The following is a 25,665-nucleotide window of genomic DNA, read 5'->3' on the forward strand; positions in this document are numbered from 1 at the left end:
TTTTTATTTTGACTCAAGTCCCATTCGTTTACATGGAGAGGGCGGGGTTTATGACCTGTACTGCAGCCAGCCACCGGGGGGCGATCAAAGAGCCTACAGCTTCACTTTTCAGGACATGTGAGGCACACCCGATCTGTACACGTATACTTTGTATTTCTTTAGAAAGAATGATTTAGTTTTTTACAAATATGAAGCTAATAAACAAGATAGTATGTGATATGTATGTTATTTTCATGAGATTTGGGGTATTTTCATTATATGACCAAAAGCCACATTACATCGTAAATGGAAGTTATTACAAACACTTGATGGTAGGGGTGGGTGATATGACCAATATCTTATATCATGATATGAGTAATTTTATTTCGTAGTAATGATATATCAAGATATAGTTATTTTTGCTTTAAATACACTTCTGTCACTTTAAAGGGATAGTTCACCCAAAAATGAAAATGATGTCATTAATTACTAACCCTCATGTCCTTCCAAACCCATAAGGCCTCCGTTCATCTTCGGAACGCAAATGAAGATATTTCTGATGAATTCTGAGAGCTCTCTGACCCTCCCATACACAGAAAGGATACTACTACAGTCAAGGTCCAGGAACGTAGCAAGGACATCGTTAAAATAATCCATGTGACATCAGTGGTTCAACCGTAATATTACGAAGCTACGATAATACTTTTTGTATTTGTAACAAAACAAACGTAAAAAAACGTATGCTGTTCTGTGTCAGCTGCGCCACGCGGATACGTTGTGTACATTGTTTACGCTTTGATCTGAACAAAAACAATGCACATACAAGTGTGCGTACATAACCGTTCAAGGCATATAAAGCAGCAAAAATAACTCTGTTCAATATTCCCTTGCGCTATGAGCACCGTCTTTACGTGCTCATGCCTCTCTGACAGCGCTCAAAAACAGTCTCTCTGACAGCGCGCGCATATAGCTAAATGAGTTCTGTTTTCGTTGCTGATTGCATTTCAACAGCTTAAAATCACTTGTACCGCAATGCTTAAATCAAAAGCAATGCTTAAAAACGTGTGCAAGCGATAAGTTTTCATGACCAGGTTACACAGCAACATCACGTGAGCCTGTAACTGAGGTCCCTACCGGTTGACACATTTTTACTTGTTAATCGTGTCTATAGGTATATCGCCCACCCCTACTTGATGGTGCTTTAAAATGAGTATATATAAAATGTAAAATATATTGTTTTTGTATAGTCAGTAAGTAGTTTTATATTGTACATATTTTTTACAATAACAAAAATGCATTTTTGTACATATTTTATATCGTATTGTTTTTTATTTGATTACACAATTTGCAGTGCTTTATGGGAGTAGTTCATTCCTTCATAAAACAATATAAGAACACAGTCTCGTTACCTTTGTTGTTCTCCATTTCTCAACATACATAGGACTTCTGGGCTACCGTCATGTCAAAAAAGTAATTTCGCAAGTTTTATAATGTGCCCCTTCCTCCACTGTTCAAATTGTTTCTTTAGCCCCTGATTTTCATCCAGCTGTTTTGTATATGGTTTAGCAGAAGTGAAAATATACATTTTGTAACATGCAGTCTATTAATATATCCCAGTGGGTTTCCTTCCTGCTAAAACAGCGTGAGACAAACAGAATTAGAAAAGGTGGCATTTTCTTTCATTATAAAATAGACGCCTTGGTGTTGTAAAATACATGCTTTCAGTGAAATGTGTGCTTGTATAATATGTAATATTCCTATCATATGCATTCAGATTCTGAGGAAAACTTTTTGCAAAGTTCTACGTGTGCCAATTCCATGTGGGCCTAAATATATCTTTTCTGACACATGACGTGAAATAATTCACACTGTATAGTGAGTTTTGTGTCACTCAATATCTAAGTGTAACACATTTGTGGAAGTCATGCACTTTTGACATTCTCTCTCTCTCTCTCTCTCAAGTTGTTAGCCCAGGGAGGTTTGTCCTCAAAAACACCCTCATTAGAACCTAATCATAGCAGCTGCACATGAGGATTTTGTTTGTGCGGTTTACACGTTTTTACACTTAGTTTACGATCACAAGCAGATGGCAACTGTAGAGAAACAACTTAGTGTGAATCTATATCTGGAAGATATGTCTTGCACTGCTCAATTTGCAGTTAGTTTGCATTTGTTGGGTGATGGAATTCACAAGAAACATTCTCAGCTTTATCTGCTTTAAATGATATCAATCCAAAATGAGTATTAAATCTTATCCTAATCAGACATTTTCCTTGTGGTATGAGGCAGGAACTGACTGTCTGGTTTCAGTAAAGTTGTACTTACTGTAATGCATGTAGAGGAAATTAAGTCATGTCTTTTAAAACTTTCCTTTTTGTGATTTTGCAAGATCCCCACGGATATATATTTATATAATGCCTGAAGTCTTGAAATTCCCAGACATATTCTGCTCTGACTGGTTTTACGTTTTTTTTTTTTCTTCTTTTTTTTTTTTAATTTGAGGTTCTTGAGACCCCAAAGATTCATATATAAGTAATTTTGAAATTAACTTCCTATTTTCCCTAGGTTCTGAAATGACCTAATCAAAACTTAGGAGGCAGATATCTACTGTGGGGCAAAAGTTTGCGTTTAACTTTTGATTAAACATAAAAAGTCACTCTGGTTTCACAGTGTGAACAATTAGAGAATCTTCGTTTGTGAAGATTGATTGCATTTACAAGTAATGCAACTTTATTCATAGTCAATGTTTAATTATATTAGGAAAAGTCATGAAGTATCCACCTGAAACGTTACTGTTAAGCATTTTTAGCTGCAATATTACTGGGGTCTCTGAGTCCCTATACAAAACATGAGGGTTAAAACATATGAACTTGCCACCTTAAAGGAATAGTTCACCCAAACATTTTGTCATCATTTACTCACCCCTGTGTCGTTCCAAACCTGTATAAGTTTCTTTCATATGTTGAACACAAAAGAAGATATTTAAAAGAATTTTGAAGAACCAAACAGTCGTTGGTCCCCTTTGACTTCCATAGTAAGGAAATAACTACTACTGAAGTCAATGGGGACCATCAGCTGTTTGATTACCAGCATTCTTCAAAATATCTTATTACATAAGAAAGAAACTCATACAAGTTTGGAACGACGTGAGTGTGAGTAAATTATGAGAACATTTTTGGGTAAACTACCCCTTTAATTCAATATTATGCTGTTTTTCAATATTATGCAATTATTCACATTGATACATTATTCACTTGGCAGACACTTTTATTCTTTCAAAGCATTCAACTTGTTTATTTTGTGCCTTAGAAATCGGACCCACAGTCTTGATGTTTCACATGCCATATTATACCAGTTGAGCTTCAGGAAGTATAAAAAGATCTAGTAGGCTATACGAAATGATACATGGTAAACCATCACAATCTGTGGAACACATGAACACCTGTGAATCTATTTAACTACAACTAATTTCTATTATTATTATTATTAGTAGTAGTAGTAGTATTGTTAATATTATTTTTGTCAAGGGTTTTCCTTAGATTACAAAAATATTTACACAATTTTTTGATAAAGTTTTCAGTCATGAGAAAGAAAAGGGAAAGATACTCTTGCAGATATAAAGGACACTGCAACATAAACGGCAGAATAATTTATTCCTCCCTTTTGCATTCGATACCCCAAGATGGCAGGAGAAAAGATAGCAGCTCCTTTTTTATCACTCTAATGACCTTAAAGTGCCATCATACGTGGCTCCATTACTAGTGACAAGTGTAAATTACACTGTCAGTCTTCTCATTGTTAAAGATCACGTTATCCATTTTAAAGGCATCACCTACCAGCCATTTCAGTAGCCACGGAAAACATTCACATTTTGATGTCTTCGCATCTGTCCCCAAGTTCTGCATGCTATTTTTCAAATGCCAGAGTTCAGGAACCGCAAGCTCAACAGTGTGTAATAACCTATAATTTCTAAGGACTATTTTTGCTTCTTTTATTTTGTTTGGTGTTTGTTTATTTTAGTTGTTTGTGTTCTGAGAGTACAAAGAATCTCTGAATGTGATGTCATAAATGTTTTACATCAAGAGTTGACCCCGTCTCCCACTACGTAATTGTATTTGTCTCAAGCTTCAAATCCAAGTAGATGAGGAATGAGTGATGAAAGATCTCAAGCTTTCAGACTTTTCTGGATCTTGTCAGAAGTTGTCAGATGATTCTACGCTGACAAGAGTTTGCTGTAAATAAACATGTTTGTATGTGTGTTTCTTATAGGCTTGCCGTATTTGCACTATTCAAAATGCGGCATATTTCTCTTAGCGCGCAGCTGGTGCTGCCGAGGCGCCATCTGTCCCAAATTACAGAGTATCTTCCTGAATGTCTTGTCTCAGCTTTTGTCATGTATCAGGAGTTGACTTCATAGAGTCGAGGCTCTTTCTCCTCACAGCAGGCTTCAGCTCAACACATGCACATCTTTCAAATTCAAATATCATATAAGCTGCTCTAAAATGCACAGCTGCATAAACACCACCATTTTCCTGAGCTATGGTTTAGTCATATAGTATAAACTGTATATAGCTTACAGAGCGTTTCTTCCTTATCTGACACTTCAAAATGACTCTCAGTAGTGTATCCAGGGGTTAAATTGGGCCAGAGGGATCTGGAACGGCCTTGTGGCACTTTCTTTTAATAAAAGAATAAATACATATGGCCAAGTTGTTTGTCAGTGAGAAAGGCATTGAATAGACATTACATAAAGTAGCTTTAGAAATAAATGTTTTGATTTAACTTGTTAGCTACAGCATGGCAATAACATTGTTTTTCAGAAGCTGAATCTGAAGTGCCATTTAGGTATATTTAAGCAGACTGCTTAATGCAGCTCAGAGGTGGCATGAATACATTTACACTGCAATTTGAATTGCATAAATGAAGATAACAAATCGGTATTATTTTTTTAATAAATATTGTATTTTGACAATTTTAAAAAATTGAAATGATACTGTCAATGTGAAAATAAAACCACCAGTAGTTGGCAGCAAGTCGTCTTAATGAGTGAGTCGTTCAGTCATTCATTCAAGTTTTTTTTAATGAATGGGTCACTGATCCATTGACTCACTCGATTCATTAAAAGTTGTGGATTGATTCAGTAACAAAACACCACAGTGTTTTGCTCGGAAACGCACAACAGTCCTGCTGTGGCTTTGTTTGGAACTATTTTAGTTTGTTAAATAGAACAAAACAAAACAGACAATCTCTCTATATCTCTCAAATAGCAGAGAAAGGGATGACTGTGTGTATTTGTACTGATTGGATTGTCTGATCTGATCATGAACAGACCAAGTGTAAATGCGCTCCAGACACTTGTGAGATCTGAGCAATTTGAATGCCTCAGAAGGTGGTTTAAGAGCATCTTCCTTACTCTGAGTCTGTATATAGTTTTTGTTCTCTCCATGACATGACATTCCCTCTTCCTTTCCCTAAGATGTACATGTTTTCCCCCTCTGGACTGTATCTATCTCCTGGTGCACTTTAGCTGTTGTGGTGCCACAAATCTTATTTAGAGCAAGATGAAGGTGCACGTCCCATCTGATGCATGGAAGCTGTGAAGAACTCAATTTATCTTCTTCCCCCAACCACTGAAGAGCGCCAGTGCAGCATCTGTCCCTGTCTAATGGCTCTGGAGATAACACCTGGCTCCAGCAGAGGCTGACGCTTCTGCTTTTCCCCACGAGAAAGAGGCAACGGGAAAGACGAAGTCAAAGGAGTGATTATCACATGCTGTTGTAGGAAGCACTATTGACCGTTCAGTCATCATATTTATCAGTGTGTGTGTGTTCACCTGGAATCCATTCAGTTCTGCATTCAGCATGGAGTTGTGTGTTTGTATTTTTTTTTTCTTTTTCAAATAGACAAAAAGCCAGATTTAAGAGTGAATTCACTAAACAGGTGCACCACATTAGTGAACAGTTTTTCAGCACAAATAACCACTGACCACCCACAATCCAGCAAAACTAGTATGTAAATATTAAGAAATTGTGCACTCTTCATGAAACATAAGCTGTATTTCAGGTTATGTTCAGAGTTCTGGGGTCAGTAAGATTTTTTTATGCTTTTATTTAGCAATTAAATTAAACTTACAGTAAAGACCTTCATACTGTTTCCAAAGGTTTCTGCTTCAAATAAATGCTGTTCTTTTGAACTTTCTATTTGTCAAATGCAAAACAGCATGTTAGTGACACTGAAGGAGTAATGATGCTGAAATTTCAGCTTTGTCATCACATGAATAAATGACATTTTGAAATTAGTTATTTTAAATTGTAACCATATTTTACAGTATTACTATTTTTAATGCATTTCTGATCAAAAAATGCATCCTTGTGCATAAGAAACTTTCAAAAAATGTCTCAAAACTTTAGTGTAATTTTTAAGTTTATTTTGCTGATTTTTTAAAATCCCATTATCATTTAAACATACACATGCCTTCTTTTCATGTTAATTAGCTTTATATTGATTATGACATGTTCATAAAAGTGAATGCTATTTGCCAGTGCCGTTAATGTAATAATTAAATCACGATTAACCATAATTGTTTTTATCTAGATAATCGCCCCCATTTGCCACCACACTGCACATTGCAGACAGTGCATCTAAAATCAATTTCCAGTGAATTGTCCCAGACAGCCTGTTTTGAAATGCAGTAAAAGTGTGGTCCTTTCAGTGTCATTTCATCTCTAAAACACTCAATTTAAACAAGGTCATTGTAGGATCCCTTGAATTTACAGTTGTCACAGTTACTTCTTGCTGTCTGACAGAGATTTTGATTGTGAGTATTCAGATGAAAACACATCAGTGTGACAGACAATCTTCATCTTAATCTCACTGCTGTCATGGAAATCTGCCCACTTACATTTCGGTCCTTTCTCTCATTCAAAATGCACTTGCGGTTTTTCACATTTAAAAGCTGATAGATGCTCACCCTCTCTGGATGCATTGTCTATAGAACTGAAGAGGCTCAGTGGCAGGGAAAATGAACAAAAGCATGTTGTTATCTTGAGAGTACAGTTTGGGTCATTCAAATGTTCCCTGTAGGATTTGTGTCCTTGGTCTTCCATGTTTACTTTCTCTATTGTTGCCTTCTCATTGCTTTTCCTTACATTTTTCTTTTGCGCTGCCTCTTCGTCCTTCAGTGACGTTTGGTACTGGTGTTTCTGATAGCTTTAGAGAGGTGAGAGTGTATCCTCACTCAATTAGCCCTCAGCTCGCAGCTCTCTTGTGTCAAGAGTCATTTACACTACCGAAGACATGCAATTACACCTGAGGGATAATATGAGTTTGACTGAGCCTGTCAGTCATTGCAGCGGTGAGCCTGTATCTCTCTGTTCTCTGTGCGAAAGCAAAATTTAGCCAGCATTTTTTTCTAGATGTGGTAGCGTTTGATTGCACACCACTGTTTGTTGTAATGCATGGTTAGCGAGTGTGCACAAAAAAGAAACACAGAAAATAAGTTTGTGAGCATAAAGAATATGTGTGTGTGTGTGCATATACACATGCACAGATGCGCACACACACACACACACAAAAATACAACTAATGATTATAGCTGTTGGGGGTAATGCTATCTCCAAATTTCCACTGATTGGAGAAATGAAACAGTAACTCTCCAGTGGCTCTGCAGTGGAATAAGTAGGAAGCTTCATCGTTTGACTGCATGTCAAGCAGGGTCTGATGCAACAGCTGGTATCGTTCTCCATTTCAAAAGAAACAACTCCGTCAATACTGTGATTAATATTCATCATTCATGCAACCGTCCAGTCTTTTTAGCAGCGTAGCAGACTGAAACAAAACAGACAAACAGAAATGCTCATGTGTTTGCTTTCATAATTGCATCAAATCTTTCAGTTTTCTGAGAGTGGATGTAGGATTTGACTCGGAATACTGAAAAGAAACACAATAAACAAGTCAGCAGCAATAACTCTTTGGGGTAAAGCTGATTTTCATTCATCTCGTGAACTGGCTGTGTTCAAGTTGTTTTATGAGATTACACTCATTCAGTGGAGTTAATATGCCCAAATGGTGAACATACTGAATATTCAAAAGAAGCATTAGCTACATGTGTTAATTGTCACCAACATGCCTTTAGTAATGGATATATTTCAGAGAAACAGGATTCAAGTGATGGTCTAGTTATAAATGTTACTGAATGGATGACGCAGCAAAGTGTAATTGAATATTTTAATTGAATTTTATTATTAATAATTAAGACATTTTAGGTACTTAAGTCTGTTTCAGTTAAAAAGATGTGGTCTAAAATCTGATATTATTTTAATGCTGTCGTAAAATGTTTAATTTATTCTTGGCTAATTGTATATGGTTTATTCATGGTTAAGATAAATCCTTTTAATCTCTTAGTAATTGTAATATTATGCTTAAATCACTTGAATATCAGAATCTTTCCTTGGATTCCATTTTAGCACGGCAGGTTTGCATTATAATCACAAGCTGTCACTCAGACAGGAGCCTGCTGACTTTGTGAACGTACGTGTACACCGGAGCTAAATTTCAACACTTTATACTTGAACTTACTGACAGACATGGCAGAGGGAAAAAAGTGCAATTTAAGAGATGTTACTGTTAACAATTATTGCGTGCACCTCACCTCCAACATCTGGAGTGTTAACTGTAGCTCCATCTGGCTGGATGAGCCTGAGATGTTTGTGTTCAGCAGATGAGAGCATCCCTGAGTGCAGCTGACTGAACTCCACTCAATTATTAAGCAATTAAACATTCTCATCAATACTTCTCATCAGTCCAAACAGACACCTGGATGAAATTAAGAGCAGTAAAAGATGGATGGACTACAAGTTTATAACCGCATGAGGTGCCGTATATACAAATTCAATAATTAAGAACTCGCTAGACTGAATAAATTAAATGCGACAGGATTCAGCATGGAGATATAGTCATGAATAATTTAGTACCTCGTATAACAGTTAATTTCAAACCTCAGAATCATTTGCATATGGATGGAAATGTTTCTAACTTTTCTGTTTTTTTTAGCCATGCGAGAATAGTGGGGGAATTCTTCTAAACAGCTGGTAATAAAAATCAAGGCATAGTGAACAAGTTTAAATGAAGTCCTTATCAAATTTAATGTTCCTGTAGCTCAATTGGTAGAGCATGGTGCTAGCAACACCATGGTCATAGGTTCAATTCTCAAAGAATGCACAATGACATGTATATCTTGAATATAAAAGTGACTGCCAAATGCATAAATGTAAATGCAACAAACATGTAGAAAATTTACAATACAGAAAATTTTAAGTTTCTACATTATATTTAGGAGTAGGTTATTAGTGGTGACTTTAGCAGAAATGTACAGTAAAAATAATGCAGATAGTTACAAATTACACGTAATCAAACAGGCGGTGAACACTATTAACTGCAATGATTATATGTTGCGATTAAACTTTGCGATTACAATTAAACGTTGCGATTAAGCAAAATTTGGTAGTTTTATATGTTGCTCCAGGGTTAGCAACATCTGAGGTCTTCTGGGGGGGGGTCTTCTGTAAGATGATAATACAACTGACAATACAACAACCAAAACATTTGGAACAGTGTTAAAAAGACATTGAATATCTTAAGCAATAGTATCTGTCAATTTATGTAATTATTTATTCTCACTCATGTTTATTTTATCCCTGTAACACACATTTTTTGATGTATTTTGTATGTTTAATGATTACAATTTGTTATTTCCCTGACAAAAATTTTATGAATTTGAAAGATGAAAATGAGTAAATGACTCATTTGAATAAATAATTTTTGGGGTAAATTAGTCTTTTAACATGTAAGTGGAATATTATTTTACATATATTAAACAAAAAGATCAGGCTGTGAGTGAAAGGAATGGGCCAGATAGGCCTCCCGGTGTGTCAAGCACCCTGCCAGTCTGGCCAGTGATGGACTGTGTGATTATTCAGCCCTGGAGGTGTAGATCTCTGGAAAGAAACGGTTTGTTGTGTTTGCTGCTGCTCTGTCAGTGTAATCACTCTGAATCATGCTGCTATAAATCACCCGCACAGCACAGCTGGTGCTGGAACAGCCGCAGTGGTTGGGATGAGTCTGTGCGGAAACACCTTGTGCTGACCAGGTGCAGTGGATTGAGAGGAGCGAGTGGCTTGTTAGAGACAAGGGATTGCATTATAATCACAAGCTGTCACTCAGACAGGAGCCTGCTGACTTTGTGAACGTACGTGTACACCGGAGCTAAATTTCAACACTTTATACTTGAACTTACTGACAGACATGGCAGAGGGAAAAAAGTGCAATTTAAGAGATGTTACTGTTAACAATTATTGCGTGCACCTCACCTCCAACATCTGGAGTGTTAACTGTAGCTCCATCTGGCTGGATGAGCCTGAGATGTTTGTGTTCAGCAGATGAGAGCATCCCTGAGTGCAGCTGACTGAACTCCACTCAATTATTAAGCAATTAAACATTCTCATCAATACTTCTCATCAGTCCAAACAGACACCTGGATGAAATTAAGAGCAGTAAAAGATGGATGGACTACAAGTTTATAACCGCATGAGGTGCCGTATATACAAATTCAATAATTAAGAACTCGCTAGACTGAATAAATTAAATGCGACAGGATTCAGCATGGAGATATAGTCATGAATAATTTAGTACCTCGTATAACAGTTAATTTCAAACCTCAGAATCATTTGCATATGGATGGAAATGTTTCTAACTTTTCTGTTTTTTTTAGCCATGCGAGAATAGTGGGGGAATTCTTCTAAACAGCTGGTAATAAAAATCAAGGCATAGTGAACAAGTTTAAATGAAGTCCTTATCAAATTTAATGTTCCTGTAGCTCAATTGGTAGAGCATGGTGCTAGCAACACCATGGTCATAGGTTCAATTCTCAAAGAATGCACAATGACATGTATATCTTGAATATAAAAGTGACTGCCAAATGCATAAATGTAAATGCAACAAACATGTAGAAAATTTACAATACAGAAAATTTTAAGTTTCTACATTATATTTAGGAGTAGGTTATTAGTGGTGACTTTAGCAGAAATGTACAGTAAAAATAATGCAGATAGTTACAAATTACACGTAATCAAACAGGCGGTGAACACTATTAACTGCAATGATTATATGTTGCGATTAAACTTTGCGATTACAATTAAACGTTGCGATTAAGCAAAATTTGGTAGTTTTATATGTTGCTCCAGGGTTAGCAACATCTGAGGTCTTCTGGGGGGGGTCTTCTGTAAGATGATAATACAACTGACAATACAACAACCAAAACATTTGGAACAGTGTTAAAAAGACATTGAATATCTTAAGCAATAGTATCTGTCAATTTATGTAATTATTTATTCTCACTCATGTTTATTTTATCCCTGTAACACACATTTTTTGATGTATTTTGTATGTTTAATGATTACAATTTGTTATTTCCCTGACAAAAATTTTATGAATTTGAAAGATGAAAATGAGTAAATGACTCATTTGAATAAATAATTTTTGGGGTAAATTAGTCTTTTAACATGTAAGTGGAATATTATTTTACATATATTAAACAAAAAGATCAGGCTGTGAGTGAAAGGAATGGGCCAGATAGGCCTCCCGGTGTGTCAAGCACCCTGCCAGTCTGGCCAGTGATGGACTGTGTGATTATTCAGCCCTGGAGGTGTAGATCTCTGGAAAGAAACGGTTTGTTGTGTTTGCTGCTGCTCTGTCAGTGTAATCACTCTGAATCATGCTGCTATAAATCACCCGCACAGCACAGCTGGTGCTGGAACAGCCGCAGTGGTTGGGATGAGTCTGTGCGGAAACACCTTGTGCTGACCAGGTGCAGTGGATTGAGAGGAGCGAGTGGCTTGTTAGAGATCAGTGATTCACTGATTTTATGAGCTGGCTGGATCATCAACAGTCAGCAGCTGTGCATGTATGCAGGTGTGTACACATGTTGAGGATATTTCATGTCAGTTCTGCAAACTGAATGCTTTAACCCAAAGCACTAGTGGGATGAAGGTGCATTAGTTTTGCATAGCCAGACTTCTGGTCTATACGATATCCAATCCATGTTGCTCCTTATTCTGGATATGACCTGACAAATGCATATGAATATACATATACACTGTGACTTTTAAACGTGCGATCACACTACTTGTGCTTGTTCCAGACAACTGTCAGTCTGTGCATTAGTGATGAGGATTTTTCTACTCTTTTCATGCCATTGCCTTCCATTCATACACATATGAATGCGAGAGACAGGAAACACAAGCTCATGGAAATTTTACTGCATTCCAATGTTCAAGTTTGGTTAACACTGCAAATTTGTACCCCATAAGACATATGACCAATAGAAAATCAGCGTGGCCTCAAAGCTGAGTTAAAAGAAAGTAAATTTTAAATCTGTAGGACTGGAGCATTGCAGTAAATTGAAGTAGATTTCTTATTTCTATAATTTGGATATTTGTAGAATTGTTTTTTTTTTTAGATTCTGTACATGACATCATACTATAATTTCACAAGTTCGCCTGCCCATCCAATCCTGATGGCTTGTGGTAAACGAACTCGGCTTGCTGTCCTTAATGGAGGCTCGAACCCGAGGCTCAGCTTGAGTGCCAAGTTCAACCCCCCATTGCAGTACTACCTAGAGGGAGAATAACAGAAATAGAGGAGGAGATGGGGAGGTGGAGGGATGCCGGAAGAATTGACGCTGGGATGGTGCAATGAGAGCTGCTTTTATAGGCTCGTAATGATGAGTGACAGGACTGAATGATTAGGCTCCTCCTGAACCTACATTTGGAACTTAATTTCAGTGTCCATTTAATTTTTTTACATGCACAAAGTCTATTGTGACTGCGGCTTTATGCCATTAGGTGGCGGCAACTGTCTTTATAAGTAAATCTTTTAATCAAGCGATCAATCGTTTAGTTTAAAACATTTTTTTTATTCAGAAATTAAACAAATGACTGTCTTTAAGTGAGTTATTGAACATTCACTCAACGGAGTCGTTCAAAAATGTTCATTCAGTCTTTCAAGCCAGTGAATAATTTACTCAACTGATTCATTCAAAAATCCATTCAGTCTTTGAGTGAGTCATTGAAACATTCACTCAACTAATTCATTCAAAAACGCTTAATAGTTTAGTCCTTGAGCAAGTCGGTATATAATTTGCTCAAATGATTCATTCAAAAAAACAGATTCATTCAGCAAGGCCATACTGCGTGTTATATGGACCTATTTTTGTGGGTAGAGAAAATATTTTCTAACAAGTAAGTTACTCGTTATTAACTACCTGCCTATTGAACTGTGTTGTTAAAACAATGGTCTGAATATCAACACAGCTCTGATTACCTGCAGCTGAATTACAACTGTGTTGACATGTGGAACAACAACACTTGCTTGTGTGAAATGGCTAACCAGTCTGGCATGGAAAACAACACTAGACAGTCTGCCCAAGTGATTAAGCAATAATTATATTGTGCACCAGTTTAACATTGTGCAAACTGTAAGACCACAGCTCTGAAAAGGTAAATGTTTACATTAAGCACCTCTCTAACATCCCTATGCAGGTATCTTCCATGCTAGGGCTATGTTTGGATGTCCATATAGGATTTATTCACCTCTCACCACATGGAGTGGGTTTGTAGTGTCTGTATTGTAGATATTTGCTCCACTCTTGATCCTTTACTCTGAAATGGGTGCTCAGCGTTACAAACAACCGTGTTGAGTGTGCCTGCTCGTTTCTGTACAGCCCCACAAGCTGTAGTTCACACTCTAATGTCTATGAATATGATTCTGAGGTTGAGAGTGTCTGCACTGAGAGGGTTATTCATCTGTGGTCTGTGCAATATAATATTTGCCTTCTCAATTTAAAGGTGATGTTTGGCCTCTAATCTTTTGATGTAAAAAAATAGCTTTTGTAGATGCATGTTGTTGTTGTTAATATCAGCCATTTATATGATGATTCACTTGCAGTCTAAAAAATAAGTAAAAAAAACCATCCTGACTAGTTTAATAGAGCAACATTGACTTAACCAGTAGCGTATGTTTGGGGCAAAACTATTATTTGTAAATAGTCATTATTTTTGCAGCAACGTGCTTTGAGGTTACTGACACAGAAATTACACACTTCAGCTTCAAGTGTGAATTTAAAGGAATCCAACAGCCGCATTCACTAACTGAATCTTGTGGGTTTTAGCCCGAAGCTTTATATGCAGGTACAATAACAGAGGAAAAATCAATCTTGATCCATTTGTGCCTGTGTAGTCAGTCTGTAGACTCAGGGGAAGGAGTCTGTGGGAGGCATTGAAATGCATTTAAATGTTAATATTAGCTTGGCTTCTTTAGGGGAATGAACGTGAAATTATGGTGTTTACATGTTATTAGCTATTTTGCACACTTTGGCATAGGAAAGTGTGTGTGAGACGTGTAATTCCTTCAGTTAAATACATAAACATGGTGATGTGCTAAACCTGTGGCAGTGTTGCCGTCTCATGAAAAAACTTAATGATGTGCTTCAGTGAGCTACAATGCTATTCAGCAGTTTAGGATGTTGTTGCTGAGTATTCTGCTTTCAGGCTAGCATGGATTTTTTTAAAAACCCTTTTCGTTTACCCTTTATTTTCAGTTTGCATAGATGAGCTTTTAATGTGGCCATCAATTTAGAAAGAAACAAAAAGCAAAAATAATATCATTTTTTTATTATACGTAGTCCCTAATAACACATATGTGGTACAAGATGTCTGTTCAATGTGTTTGTTCATTATTGAACATTACATTAAGCATCTACTGTACAATATGTTAATAAAATATTTCCTGTTTGGTCAATCTCAGTAGATTTTTTTTTGCAGTGTTGTTTGTGATGTTAATCCACTCATTTTTCAGATATGTATTAAGTATAACATGAGTATAACACTTAAAGTTTTGGTTTATCTGAAATTGTACATTCTGTCATTATTTACTCACTCTCATGTTGTTCTAACCTTTATTGTATGACCTTTTTATTTTGTGGAACACAAAAGGAGAAGTTTAGCCGAATGTTGATGCTGTTGTGTTGACCAGGGTCTGGTTTGCTCCAAAAAATGACACAAATACACAAGACTGAAGCCATATGATGTAATTAATTTTAATGATGTAATCCATTTTATGTAATGAATAAACCAAAATTCCCCATGTATATTTTCCAAAACTATATAGGCCTACGATTTTTGCAGTGTTGTTTTCCATAGTAAATGTAGCAGTAAATGTAACAGTAAAGACTATTGAATTGGAAAACTTTTATGTTTTACAAGAAAATTCTATTTCAAACAAATGTTCTTTTGAACTTTCTATTCAAAGAATTAAAAATAATAAAATCATGATTTCCACAAAATATTAAGTATAATCTAAAAAAATTTTCTTGAGCACCAAATCAGCATGTTAGAATTATTTCTGAAGGATCATGTGACACTGAAAACTGGAGTAATGGCTGCTAAAAATTAAGCTTTGTCATCATAAGAATAAATTACATGTAAAATATATATTAACAGTTATTTTAAAATGTGATATTTCAGAATATTCCTGTGTTTACTATATGATCTGATTTGATCTCAGACCAGGGTCTGTTAGGCTTAAAAAATGACACTGAAGTTGGAAGTCTAAAGCTATGTGATAGCATTATGTGATAAACCAAAGTTTATAGTGTTATTGTGTGAAAATGTTACGTCATGTTGGTTTGGAAAGACGTAAAGGTGAGTAAATGATGACAGACATTTATTTTTGGTTGAACTAATCCTTTCAAATAGAACACTTTCCAGATGATGCGCTCTACCACATATATCCTGCTAATTTATGTGCGCTCACTGGGTGAAGCTCATGGTTATGAGTTATATAACTATTTATGTCAGTGAATAAATTATCCTTAAAGTTAAAGAGCTAATGTTTATTCTTTCATCTCTCCTTTTCCAGGTCAGTGGGGCAGGTGTATGGGAGAAGAATGTGGAACTGGCGGGGTTCAATCCAGAACAGTGTGGTGCATCCACTCAGAAGGCTGGACCACGCACCACTCCAACTGCCAGCACTCCGACAAACCCGAGAGCCAGAGGCCTTGCTTTAAAGTGTGTGAGTGGCACCAGGACCTCTTCGAATGGGAGGTTTCAGAATGGGGGCCGTGCGTTCTAGCATCATTCCATTCCAACGAGCTCAAACCGAGGACGACGGAGTGCGTCACGGCCCAGCACGGCATCCAGAGACGGAAGGTCCACTGCGTGCGCACCTCAAACCGCACGGCGGTTCCAGAGAGGATATGCGAGTTCTTTTCCCCGCGGCTGGCGCTCGAACAGGCCTGCTTGATCCCCTGCCCTCATGACTGCATCGTATCCGATTTCTCCTCCTGGTCTGGCTGCAGTCGAACATGTGGCACGGGTCTCCAGCATCGAACCCGACAAGTTTTAGCGGCGCCGATGTACGGAGGCGCTAACTGCCCCAACCTCACCCAAACAAGGACTTGTGCGAACCTTTTGCCCTGTCCGGTTGGGGAAAGCGAGCATCACTACAGCCTTAAAGTCGGCCCCTGGAGCGAGTGCAGGCAGCCGCAACACAAAGGGCTCTGGATGAGCGGAAGGACCATGCTGGACTTTTCCACAGGAGATACGGAGAGGAACACTGTCAAACGACACATCCAGAGCTCCCAGCACCACCATCACCATCTCCACCACCACCACCACAGCCTCAAGGGCTTGGACGTGGAGATCGGCTACCAAACGCGCCAAGTTCGTTGCGTGCGCAGCGATGGCAAGAATGCCATGCTGAGGTAAGAAGCCCTGAACGTACGCAGACGCATCTGGCGTGTCTATTCAATTCACAATAATCTGTGTACAAGCAATGCATGCCTGAGAGACAAACCCTCTGAGAACATAAACCCTTTTAAGGTCTAAATCCCAGATTATGCTCTTGAAAGCAAGATACTGCTGCTGCTTGTGTGAAAGGAATTGCTGTGCAGCTGGATTTTTGAAGCAGCTCTGTGAAGTGGGCCTAGCTAAATTGGTTAGTCCTCCATTAATCTCCTTCCTGCTGCCATACTATACAAGGTGAGCAGAGAGACATGCCTCTGGCAGCCGCGAAGGCAGCACGGGAGAGCCGGGCCTTTGAGCAGAACACGCTATGGCGTGATGGAAAGGATTAAATTTACTCTTTTGCTGCAATCTCTGCATCCATAGTATGAGTTTGGAAAGACGGTCAATCACTGTTACGCTGTAGTTTGTGCTTTATTCTCATTTCGCTTTTGGTAGAATTAGAAGTCGCTGAGATGTAGCTCATCCTCCTCTCACAAAGAGTATGGATTTCCCGCAAACTGAGAATAATGAATGCTGGAACTAAGGCAGGCTTTGAACATGACTTTAAAGATGCCTCCTTTGCAAAATATTGATTTGCAGGCAGGCACTCCTGATAAAGGTTTTAAGTCTCAAATGTAGACTTTAATGTCTTTGCTGTATTTTACCTGTGTTATGGTGCTGTCTGCTGCCGCTTGCTATCCAAGGTAGTTTATGCCTACTAATATATATATATATAGGGCAGGGACAGGGGGGAAAAAAGATGCATTGATTTCTGTGTGTTTCAGCTGTTTAATGTGATTAAAATATTTCCAAGTTATGTACCAAATGACTTATTATGCATTAGGGATGTGAACCTATACTGGTCTCACGGTTCAGTTAGATTACGATTATCATCTCATCGATTCGGTTCAATTCGATATCACGATGCATTGACGATGCACTGCATCCTCAATTTTCCATTTTACTTCACATGTATACAGTCTTGTCAATAAATACAAGCAGTCAGATATATGAACTGAACCTTCAATTTTACCTGCTCAAAGAAAACATGCTTTTTGAATGTATCAAACATCAAACAAAACTCAAGTCTGGGCACAGAAGACAACAGAAGCATTTAGAACAAATACACAAAAGTAAATACTAAAACTGCATATTGCAAGGAGTGTACTTTAGTACTTATATAGTGCAGTGCACTTTCTTGTAAAACATTTACTGTAAATATTAACTAGTTTTATTAATTAGTGGTATTACCCCCTGCACGTTTTATTTGTGCGTGACATGATTTACACACAGCGTGTGTCTTCTCCAGGTCGTGATTAACAGGTTGTTCATAAAAGCCGAAATGTCCCCAAATGTCGGCTTTTAAAGTAGTTGGAGCATTTTTAATTACTCGCACTTGCGTCTCGCCTCCATCCGCCATTGTATTCTACCACGACAAAGCACGTATGCGACAAATTGCGTCAGAAAAACATCAGTACTTTATAATTGGTTATGGTCTATTACTGAACCGATACCGAATCGTCCACGTCTGCATCGCGATGCATCATAGAAATGATTAATTTCGACATCCCTATTATTAGTGGTCGACCGATATATCGCCAAGGCCGATATATCGGCCGATAAGTTTTCCTGTTTGGCCAGTGCGACTTTTATTTTGACGGCGCTGAGAACGGCAGCGCCTGAGAACACAGTGCTCACATTAGTAATGGGAAGTCCGGCTCTTTTCAAAGATTCGGCTCTTTTGGCTCGGCTCCCTTAGAAGAGCCGGCTCTTACGGCTCCCAAATGGCTCTTCATTTAGTATCACTCGGAGCCTTCTATTTTAGCCCAATTTAGCAATTGTGAATGGTTTGTGTGTTGGTAAGCAATTTTTTATTTAGTGTTTTTATAATAGCCTTATTTTTATGAATTTTTTCGTTACAAAAAATACAGTTACTATTATTTAACATTTTAATAACTTTAATTGAACAACTGAACACAGAACCACAGCAAACGAGTGTGTGTCCCCCTTTCTTCTTTCACATAATGGTATGATCCTATCCTCCCATGTGATTAGCCGTTTTATTTTTTTTGTAACGAAAAAAACATTCATAAAATAAGGCTTTTATGAAAACACTGAATAAAAAATTGCTTACCAACACACAAACAATTCACAACTGCTAAATTGGGCTAAAATAGAAGGCTCCGGCTGAAGATTCGGCTCTCCCCAATGGGAGTCGGCTCTTCTCATTCGCTACAAACAATCGGCTCATAGAGCTGGCTCGTTCGCGAACGACACATCACTAGCTCACATTCTCCCTCTTGTTCACTGTTGTCATTAACAGTTCTGTCTAATACGGATAGAAGTCTATTAAATAATCAGATAGAACTGTTAAACAAAGGAATTAAAATGTATACAAAAAGTATTATAGCGATTGCTTTTATATTATTAGTAATAGAAAGGCAAACATTACAATACTTTCTCATTTGCCGTCAGCATTCAGCACATACACATTTATATAATTTAAACAAATTTTTGAATGACTAATGAACATTTAATTTCACAAACCTTGCATCGGAGTCGGATCCAGCTGTGAGATAAAGTGTGCATTTGTATCCTGCAGGATCGCGTGTTCTCTGCGTGACGGTCGGTCTGTGCGAATTGAATGCAGACAGGAGGAGAGTTCCGTTTTACTGGAGACGTGCGATCGACAAACTTTAAACTCGTGATTTTAAATTATGCTTTATGCGCTTTATGCTTTTGCCCACTTGCCATATTCATGCCATTTCCACTGTGTGCTTTATGTAAAATGTGTTAAAAAGTGTTACCTTAAGGGTAAACAAATCATAAAAAATATGATTTCCAATGCACACAAACTTCCCAGAATAAGTGCCCTGTTGGTTACAGTGTTTACTTCCTTTTTAATTATATTTTTATTAAATATGTATTTATTTGTGAAAAATACTTTGTCATCTAAAGTATATGTTTATTTTACACATGTATTTTTAATCCATTTTCAAATGAATTCAAATTTCTTAAATATTAATTAAAATAAATAAAATTATATCGGCCATCGGCCACCCTGCTTTCCAAGATATCGGCATCGGCTGTCAAAAAACCAATATCGGTCGACCACTACCTATTATGCACTAAGCACTTTTATTATGCACTAAAAATTCAAGTATATGAATTTTAGAAGCGTATTTTGCCGTTCAGAATCGGAGTCTAATAACACCTCCCCTTTCGACAGTTGAGTGCACGAAGTGTCTAACATTCTACACTTCATTGTTTTGGTTAAATAAGTGCATCCTTTGTGCACTTTTTCAGAGTGGACACACTACTGTGCTCACTACAATACACTATTTATAATACAAAATGGCATAGAATTGTGCAAACAGGTAAGTACATAAAGGGATGCATAGATATTTCACTTTCTGAAGCTATGCAAATGGTTTTTTATTTATCATGAAAATTTATTTGAAAAATAACGTTTGCATTTAAAAGAAGAAAGAAAAGACAGCTCTCAATCAAACATAGAGAGTGGATAGTGTACTGACAGACAAACATTATCTGGAATTATTTCACACTAAATTTAGACAGATCTAAAGGAATCATTTATTATTATGGGTCTCATAATTTGCAGTTATAAAAATGATTAAAATGATTCCTATCAAATATATTGCTGAAATGCCCATTTTCTCCTTAGGAAGTTTATATACAGTATATATATATAATTTTAGATGCAATTTTTCTATAAATAAATTTGTATGTAAAATTATGTAATTATATACAGTAAATATGTTTTATATCTGTAGTATGGGTGGATTACGGCCTTATATGAAGTGCAAAGAACCGTGTAACTATAAGAACGTAAAGCAACAGCTCTTGATGTGCCACTTTAAACAGACTGTAAAATGGGGATCATCCCTTGTTAATCCTCATGTCAGGTGAAACGAGGCTGCTATGCTTTGACATACAAAATATCTTCATTATTCACGCGTTTGGCATTGTCACCTGTCATTGGCTTATGAAGACAAAAACTTATGAAATTAGAGTTGACGTAGTGAAACTTTGCATTCTTTGGGTGTTGTGTCATTTGTGATTATTTCCACTGAGAGCAAATCTATGTCTGGCAGCAAGACCTGACTGTATTCTCTCAGCATATGTCTGTTTTATATATGAATCTTAGTTGGTTCAGCGACTGAAATGTATTTTGTCTGTGGAAAAGGCAGGTGTTCGTTCTGTTTTTTTTCCCCGTCTTTTCTCATTCCATCTTTGTTTAATATGGATTCTCAAGCATCCTCATTCACAGTTCAAAGTGGAGGAGGGTGTTGTGGGGGTAGAACAGAATGGAGTCTGACAGGTTTACTACAGGTGTAGCATAACAAGAGAGAGGCCGCGGTGTTATTTTACAGTGAGACGGAGCATTCGCTCTAATTAACATATTCATTTGTGAATCCTATGTGCATGCTTAATGAAATGTAGTGATTTGAATATTTCCCACCTGAGTTCAATTTCTGCAGTTTTTCCAATTATAGTCTAATTATCATTTAAAATGAGGTGAAAATGAATGCTACACAAACGGATTAGGATATACACAAGTAATTGAATCGGGTGACTTATATGGATGAATCGCTAATTAGATATCCAATTTGTTGTGCATTTATTCATATTTCATACTGCAGACGTTGCTTTGTAGGACACAAAGGTGAATAACTAATTTGAATATCCTTCACTTTACATACATTACACTGTCTGGTATCTGCTATGCAAAAAAATTAAAAAATCAGATGCACTCGTTTGCTGTACCATCACTCCAGCATTGCAGCATATTAAGAAAATTTGAACATCTCGGACTAATTATTAATTTAGTCTTCTCTTGCCACAGATACTCTACTCATATTATTAAATATGCAAATGATGCACTGAAAAGTTGGCTATGTTGCTATGGATTCAGAATCTTTTGTGGGAGTTTTGTAAGTTTGTTTTAAATGAATCACAAATTGCATTCATTACGCCCTATTAAATAGTAGCAGTAGAGGAACAATTGATGGCATTTATCTCATAAAACATATTCTCACTGTGTGCTTTCAACTCTAAATGACATAGACTTTCATCTGCTCTTTTTGGCAGCATTGAAATGTTTGAATATGTTTTCCTTGTGCATCTCATCCCTAATTTATTTGTTTTCTTGTTCTTAGTCTTTGTACCCTTGACAACGGCCCTGGAACATTCCAGTCGTGCATTATGCCCAGAGACTGCGAGACCTCTGATTGGTCCGTTTGGAGTCCGTGTTCAAAGACATGTAGGGCATCGGATATGTCACCTGGTTTTCGAGTCAGGACTCGAAGCATAACGCAGACTCCTATTGGACTAGGCAAAGAATGTGCCGCTCTTGAAGAAAAGGAAGCCTGCAACATCATCGGAGACTTGCTTCCAAACTGCCCTAGGTTTGTATTCTAGCCTCCCAATAATAATTAATTTCCTACTGTACGTGAAAGTGTAAAAAATGTACTAAATGATTTTTCAAGTATTTATTTACTGAACCCCTGTTGCATCCGAGCATAGCAAAGATTAGAAGAAGCTAATTAATGAGATTAAGTTTTTGATCAATAGCAGCAGACTGTTATTTCTTTAAAACCGCTGCTTTATGCATCATAACACTTTGCTTAGTTAATGCATTTTCATTAGTAGATGGTTTCCTACCGGAAAACAGGAAGCTAAGCCTATTATTATCTTTCAGTGGCAGCTCACTGTGTCCATTTATCCATTGCAACTTTTGAGAGGAACCCAGCACGATATAATGAGACTATAGGGCCAAAACAAACAACTTTTGTTCTCCAGGTATGTGTGGAAGAGCACAGATTGGGGGGACTGTCAAGTGGCCCCTCTTCTCAGCCAGCAGGACAGACGGCTTAACAATGTAAGCGTTCTCTGCGGTGGAGGGATTCAGACCAGGCAGCTGTACTGCGTCCAGGTCCCAGACAACTCCACCCCTCATCACAGAAAAGAGGGTAAGGATCAGTGTCTAAACGACAGTAAGCTACAGTGGTGTGGCTAAGCGAATTCTGTGCATCTTTTCAGGTGCAGATGTGTTGATTTTCAAAGGCTATTTCATTTTGGTTTAAGAAATCCTGATCAAAAAGTCTTTTGGTTAGCCATTTGCGTTGGCTGTGTGTAACCATGCCTGTTTCTAAGATTAGAGGCAGTTAAAGGGAGTCACCTTGCTCTGAAATTAATTTCGAGGAGCTGCACTAGCCAGTGAAAGCAGCATATGGATGGATTCGAGGCATGCTGAGCTGAGAAAGGCATACAGATGAAGATGACTCCTTTCAATCAATGTTGTTTGGGGATATAGATCAATGAAAATCAACAGTGGTGTTTGCTTTCCACCCAACCCAGAGGACTCTCATACTAATGTTAACAGACCACAGTCAAAGTAAGAGACTTTCAAGAGGTTTGCCTAAACTTTTGAACACTTGTTTGACAAAAGTCAAATTGAGAATCAGTCCAATTCAAAGTCAGTTCAAAATCATTTTACTTTCTTACTGCATGTTCCTGGTTTTATTGGGAACTATTCATCCAGTACACTTTATTCTTGAACAAAAACAAATTGTATTAACTTTCCTGTCCTCTGAAACAACTTTACTTGTCCACTGATGTCTCTTAGACCATGCAGGCTATTGGATAACATTAATCAACAGCCAAATAGGCATTTATGGATTGTTTTAAAGGGGTCATATGATGCTGCTAAAAAGAACATTATTTTGTGTATTTGGTGTAATGAAATGTGTTTATGTGGTTTAAAGTTAAAAAAACACATTATTTTCCACATACTGTACATTATTGTTTCTCCTCTATGCCCCGCCTTCTGAATGCATCGGAGTCGGATCCAGCTGTGAGATAAAGTGTGCATTTGTATCCTGCAGGATCGCGTGTTCTCTGCGTGACGGTCGGTCTGTGCGAATTGAATGCAGACAGGAGGAGAGTTCCGTTTTACTGGAGACGTGCGATCGACAAACTTTAAACTCGTGATTTTAAATTATGCTTTATGCGCTTTATGCTTTTGCCCACTTGCCATATTCATGCCATTTCCACTGTGTGCTTTATGTAAAATGTGTTAAAAAGTGTTACCTTAAGGGTAAACAAATCATAAAAAATATGATTTCCAATGCACACAAACTTCCCAGAATAAGTGCCCTGTTGGTTACAGTGTTTACTTCCTTTTTAATTATATTTTTATTAAATATGTATTTATTTGTGAAAAATACTTTGTCATCTAAAGTATATGTTTATTTTACACATGTATTTTTAATCCATTTTCAAATGAATTCAAATTTCTTAAATATTAATTAAAATAAATAAAATTATATCGGCCATCGGCCACCCTGCTTTCCAAGATATCGGCATCGGCTGTCAAAAAACCAATATCGGTCGACCACTACCTATTATGCACTAAGCACTTTTATTATGCACTAAAAATTCAAGTATATGAATTTTAGAAGCGTATTTTGCCGTTCAGAATCGGAGTCTAATAACACCTCCCCTTTCGACAGTTGAGTGCACGAAGTGTCTAACATTCTACACTTCATTGTTTTGGTTAAATAAGTGCATCCTTTGTGCACTTTTTCAGAGTGGACACACTACTGTGCTCACTACAATACACTATTTATAATACAAAATGGCATAGAATTGTGCAAACAGGTAAGTACATAAAGGGATGCATAGATATTTCACTTTCTGAAGCTATGCAAATGGTTTTTTATTTATCATGAAAATTTATTTGAAAAATAACGTTTGCATTTAAAAGAAGAAAGAAAAGACAGCTCTCAATCAAACATAGAGAGTGGATAGTGTACTGACAGACAAACATTATCTGGAATTATTTCACACTAAATTTAGACAGATCTAAAGGAATCATTTATTATTATGGGTCTCATAATTTGCAGTTATAAAAATGATTAAAATGATTCCTATCAAATATATTGCTGAAATGCCCATTTTCTCCTTAGGAAGTTTATATACAGTATATATATATAATTTTAGATGCAATTTTTCTATAAATAAATTTGTATGTAAAATTATGTAATTATATACAGTAAATATGTTTTATATCTGTAGTATGGGTGGATTACGGCCTTATATGAAGTGCAAAGAACCGTGTAACTATAAGAACGTAAAGCAACAGCTCTTGATGTGCCACTTTAAACAGACTGTAAAATGGGGATCATCCCTTGTTAATCCTCATGTCAGGTGAAACGAGGCTGCTATGCTTTGACATACAAAATATCTTCATTATTCACGCGTTTGGCATTGTCACCTGTCATTGGCTTATGAAGACAAAAACTTATGAAATTAGAGTTGACGTAGTGAAACTTTGCATTCTTTGGGTGTTGTGTCATTTGTGATTATTTCCACTGAGAGCAAATCTATGTCTGGCAGCAAGACCTGACTGTATTCTCTCAGCATATGTCTGTTTTATATATGAATCTTAGTTGGTTCAGCGACTGAAATGTATTTTGTCTGTGGAAAAGGCAGGTGTTCGTTCTGTTTTTTTTCCCCGTCTTTTCTCATTCCATCTTTGTTTAATATGGATTCTCAAGCATCCTCATTCACAGTTCAAAGTGGAGGAGGGTGTTGTGGGGGTAGAACAGAATGGAGTCTGACAGGTTTACTACAGGTGTAGCATAACAAGAGAGAGGCCGCGGTGTTATTTTACAGTGAGACGGAGCATTCGCTCTAATTAACATATTCATTTGTGAATCCTATGTGCATGCTTAATGAAATGTAGTGATTTGAATATTTCCCACCTGAGTTCAATTTCTGCAGTTTTTCCAATTATAGTCTAATTATCATTTAAAATGAGGTG

General features: G+C 37.1%; 1 protein-coding gene across 1 annotated transcript in view; it reads left to right on the forward strand.

Moving 5' to 3' along the window:
- The window catches only part of thsd7ba (thrombospondin, type I, domain containing 7Ba), a 221,917-nt gene that overhangs the window by 74,517 nt on the left and 121,735 nt on the right, over positions 1–25,665 (forward strand). Inside the window, exons 4-6 of the mRNA XM_016454293.1 lie at positions 15,952–16,795; positions 21,998–22,246; positions 22,641–22,810. Coding sequence (XP_016309779.1) covers positions 15,952–16,795; positions 21,998–22,246; positions 22,641–22,810 — 1,263 coding nt within the window. The remainder of the gene's footprint in view (positions 1–15,951; positions 16,796–21,997; positions 22,247–22,640; positions 22,811–25,665) is intronic.

The sequence above is a fragment of the Sinocyclocheilus anshuiensis genome, unplaced genomic scaffold (genome assembly GCF_001515605.1).
Source record: "Sinocyclocheilus anshuiensis isolate Anshui unplaced genomic scaffold, SAMN03320099.WGS_v1.1 scaffold976, whole genome shotgun sequence".
In the NCBI taxonomy this organism is placed as follows: Eukaryota; Metazoa; Chordata; class Actinopteri; order Cypriniformes; family Cyprinidae; genus Sinocyclocheilus; species Sinocyclocheilus anshuiensis.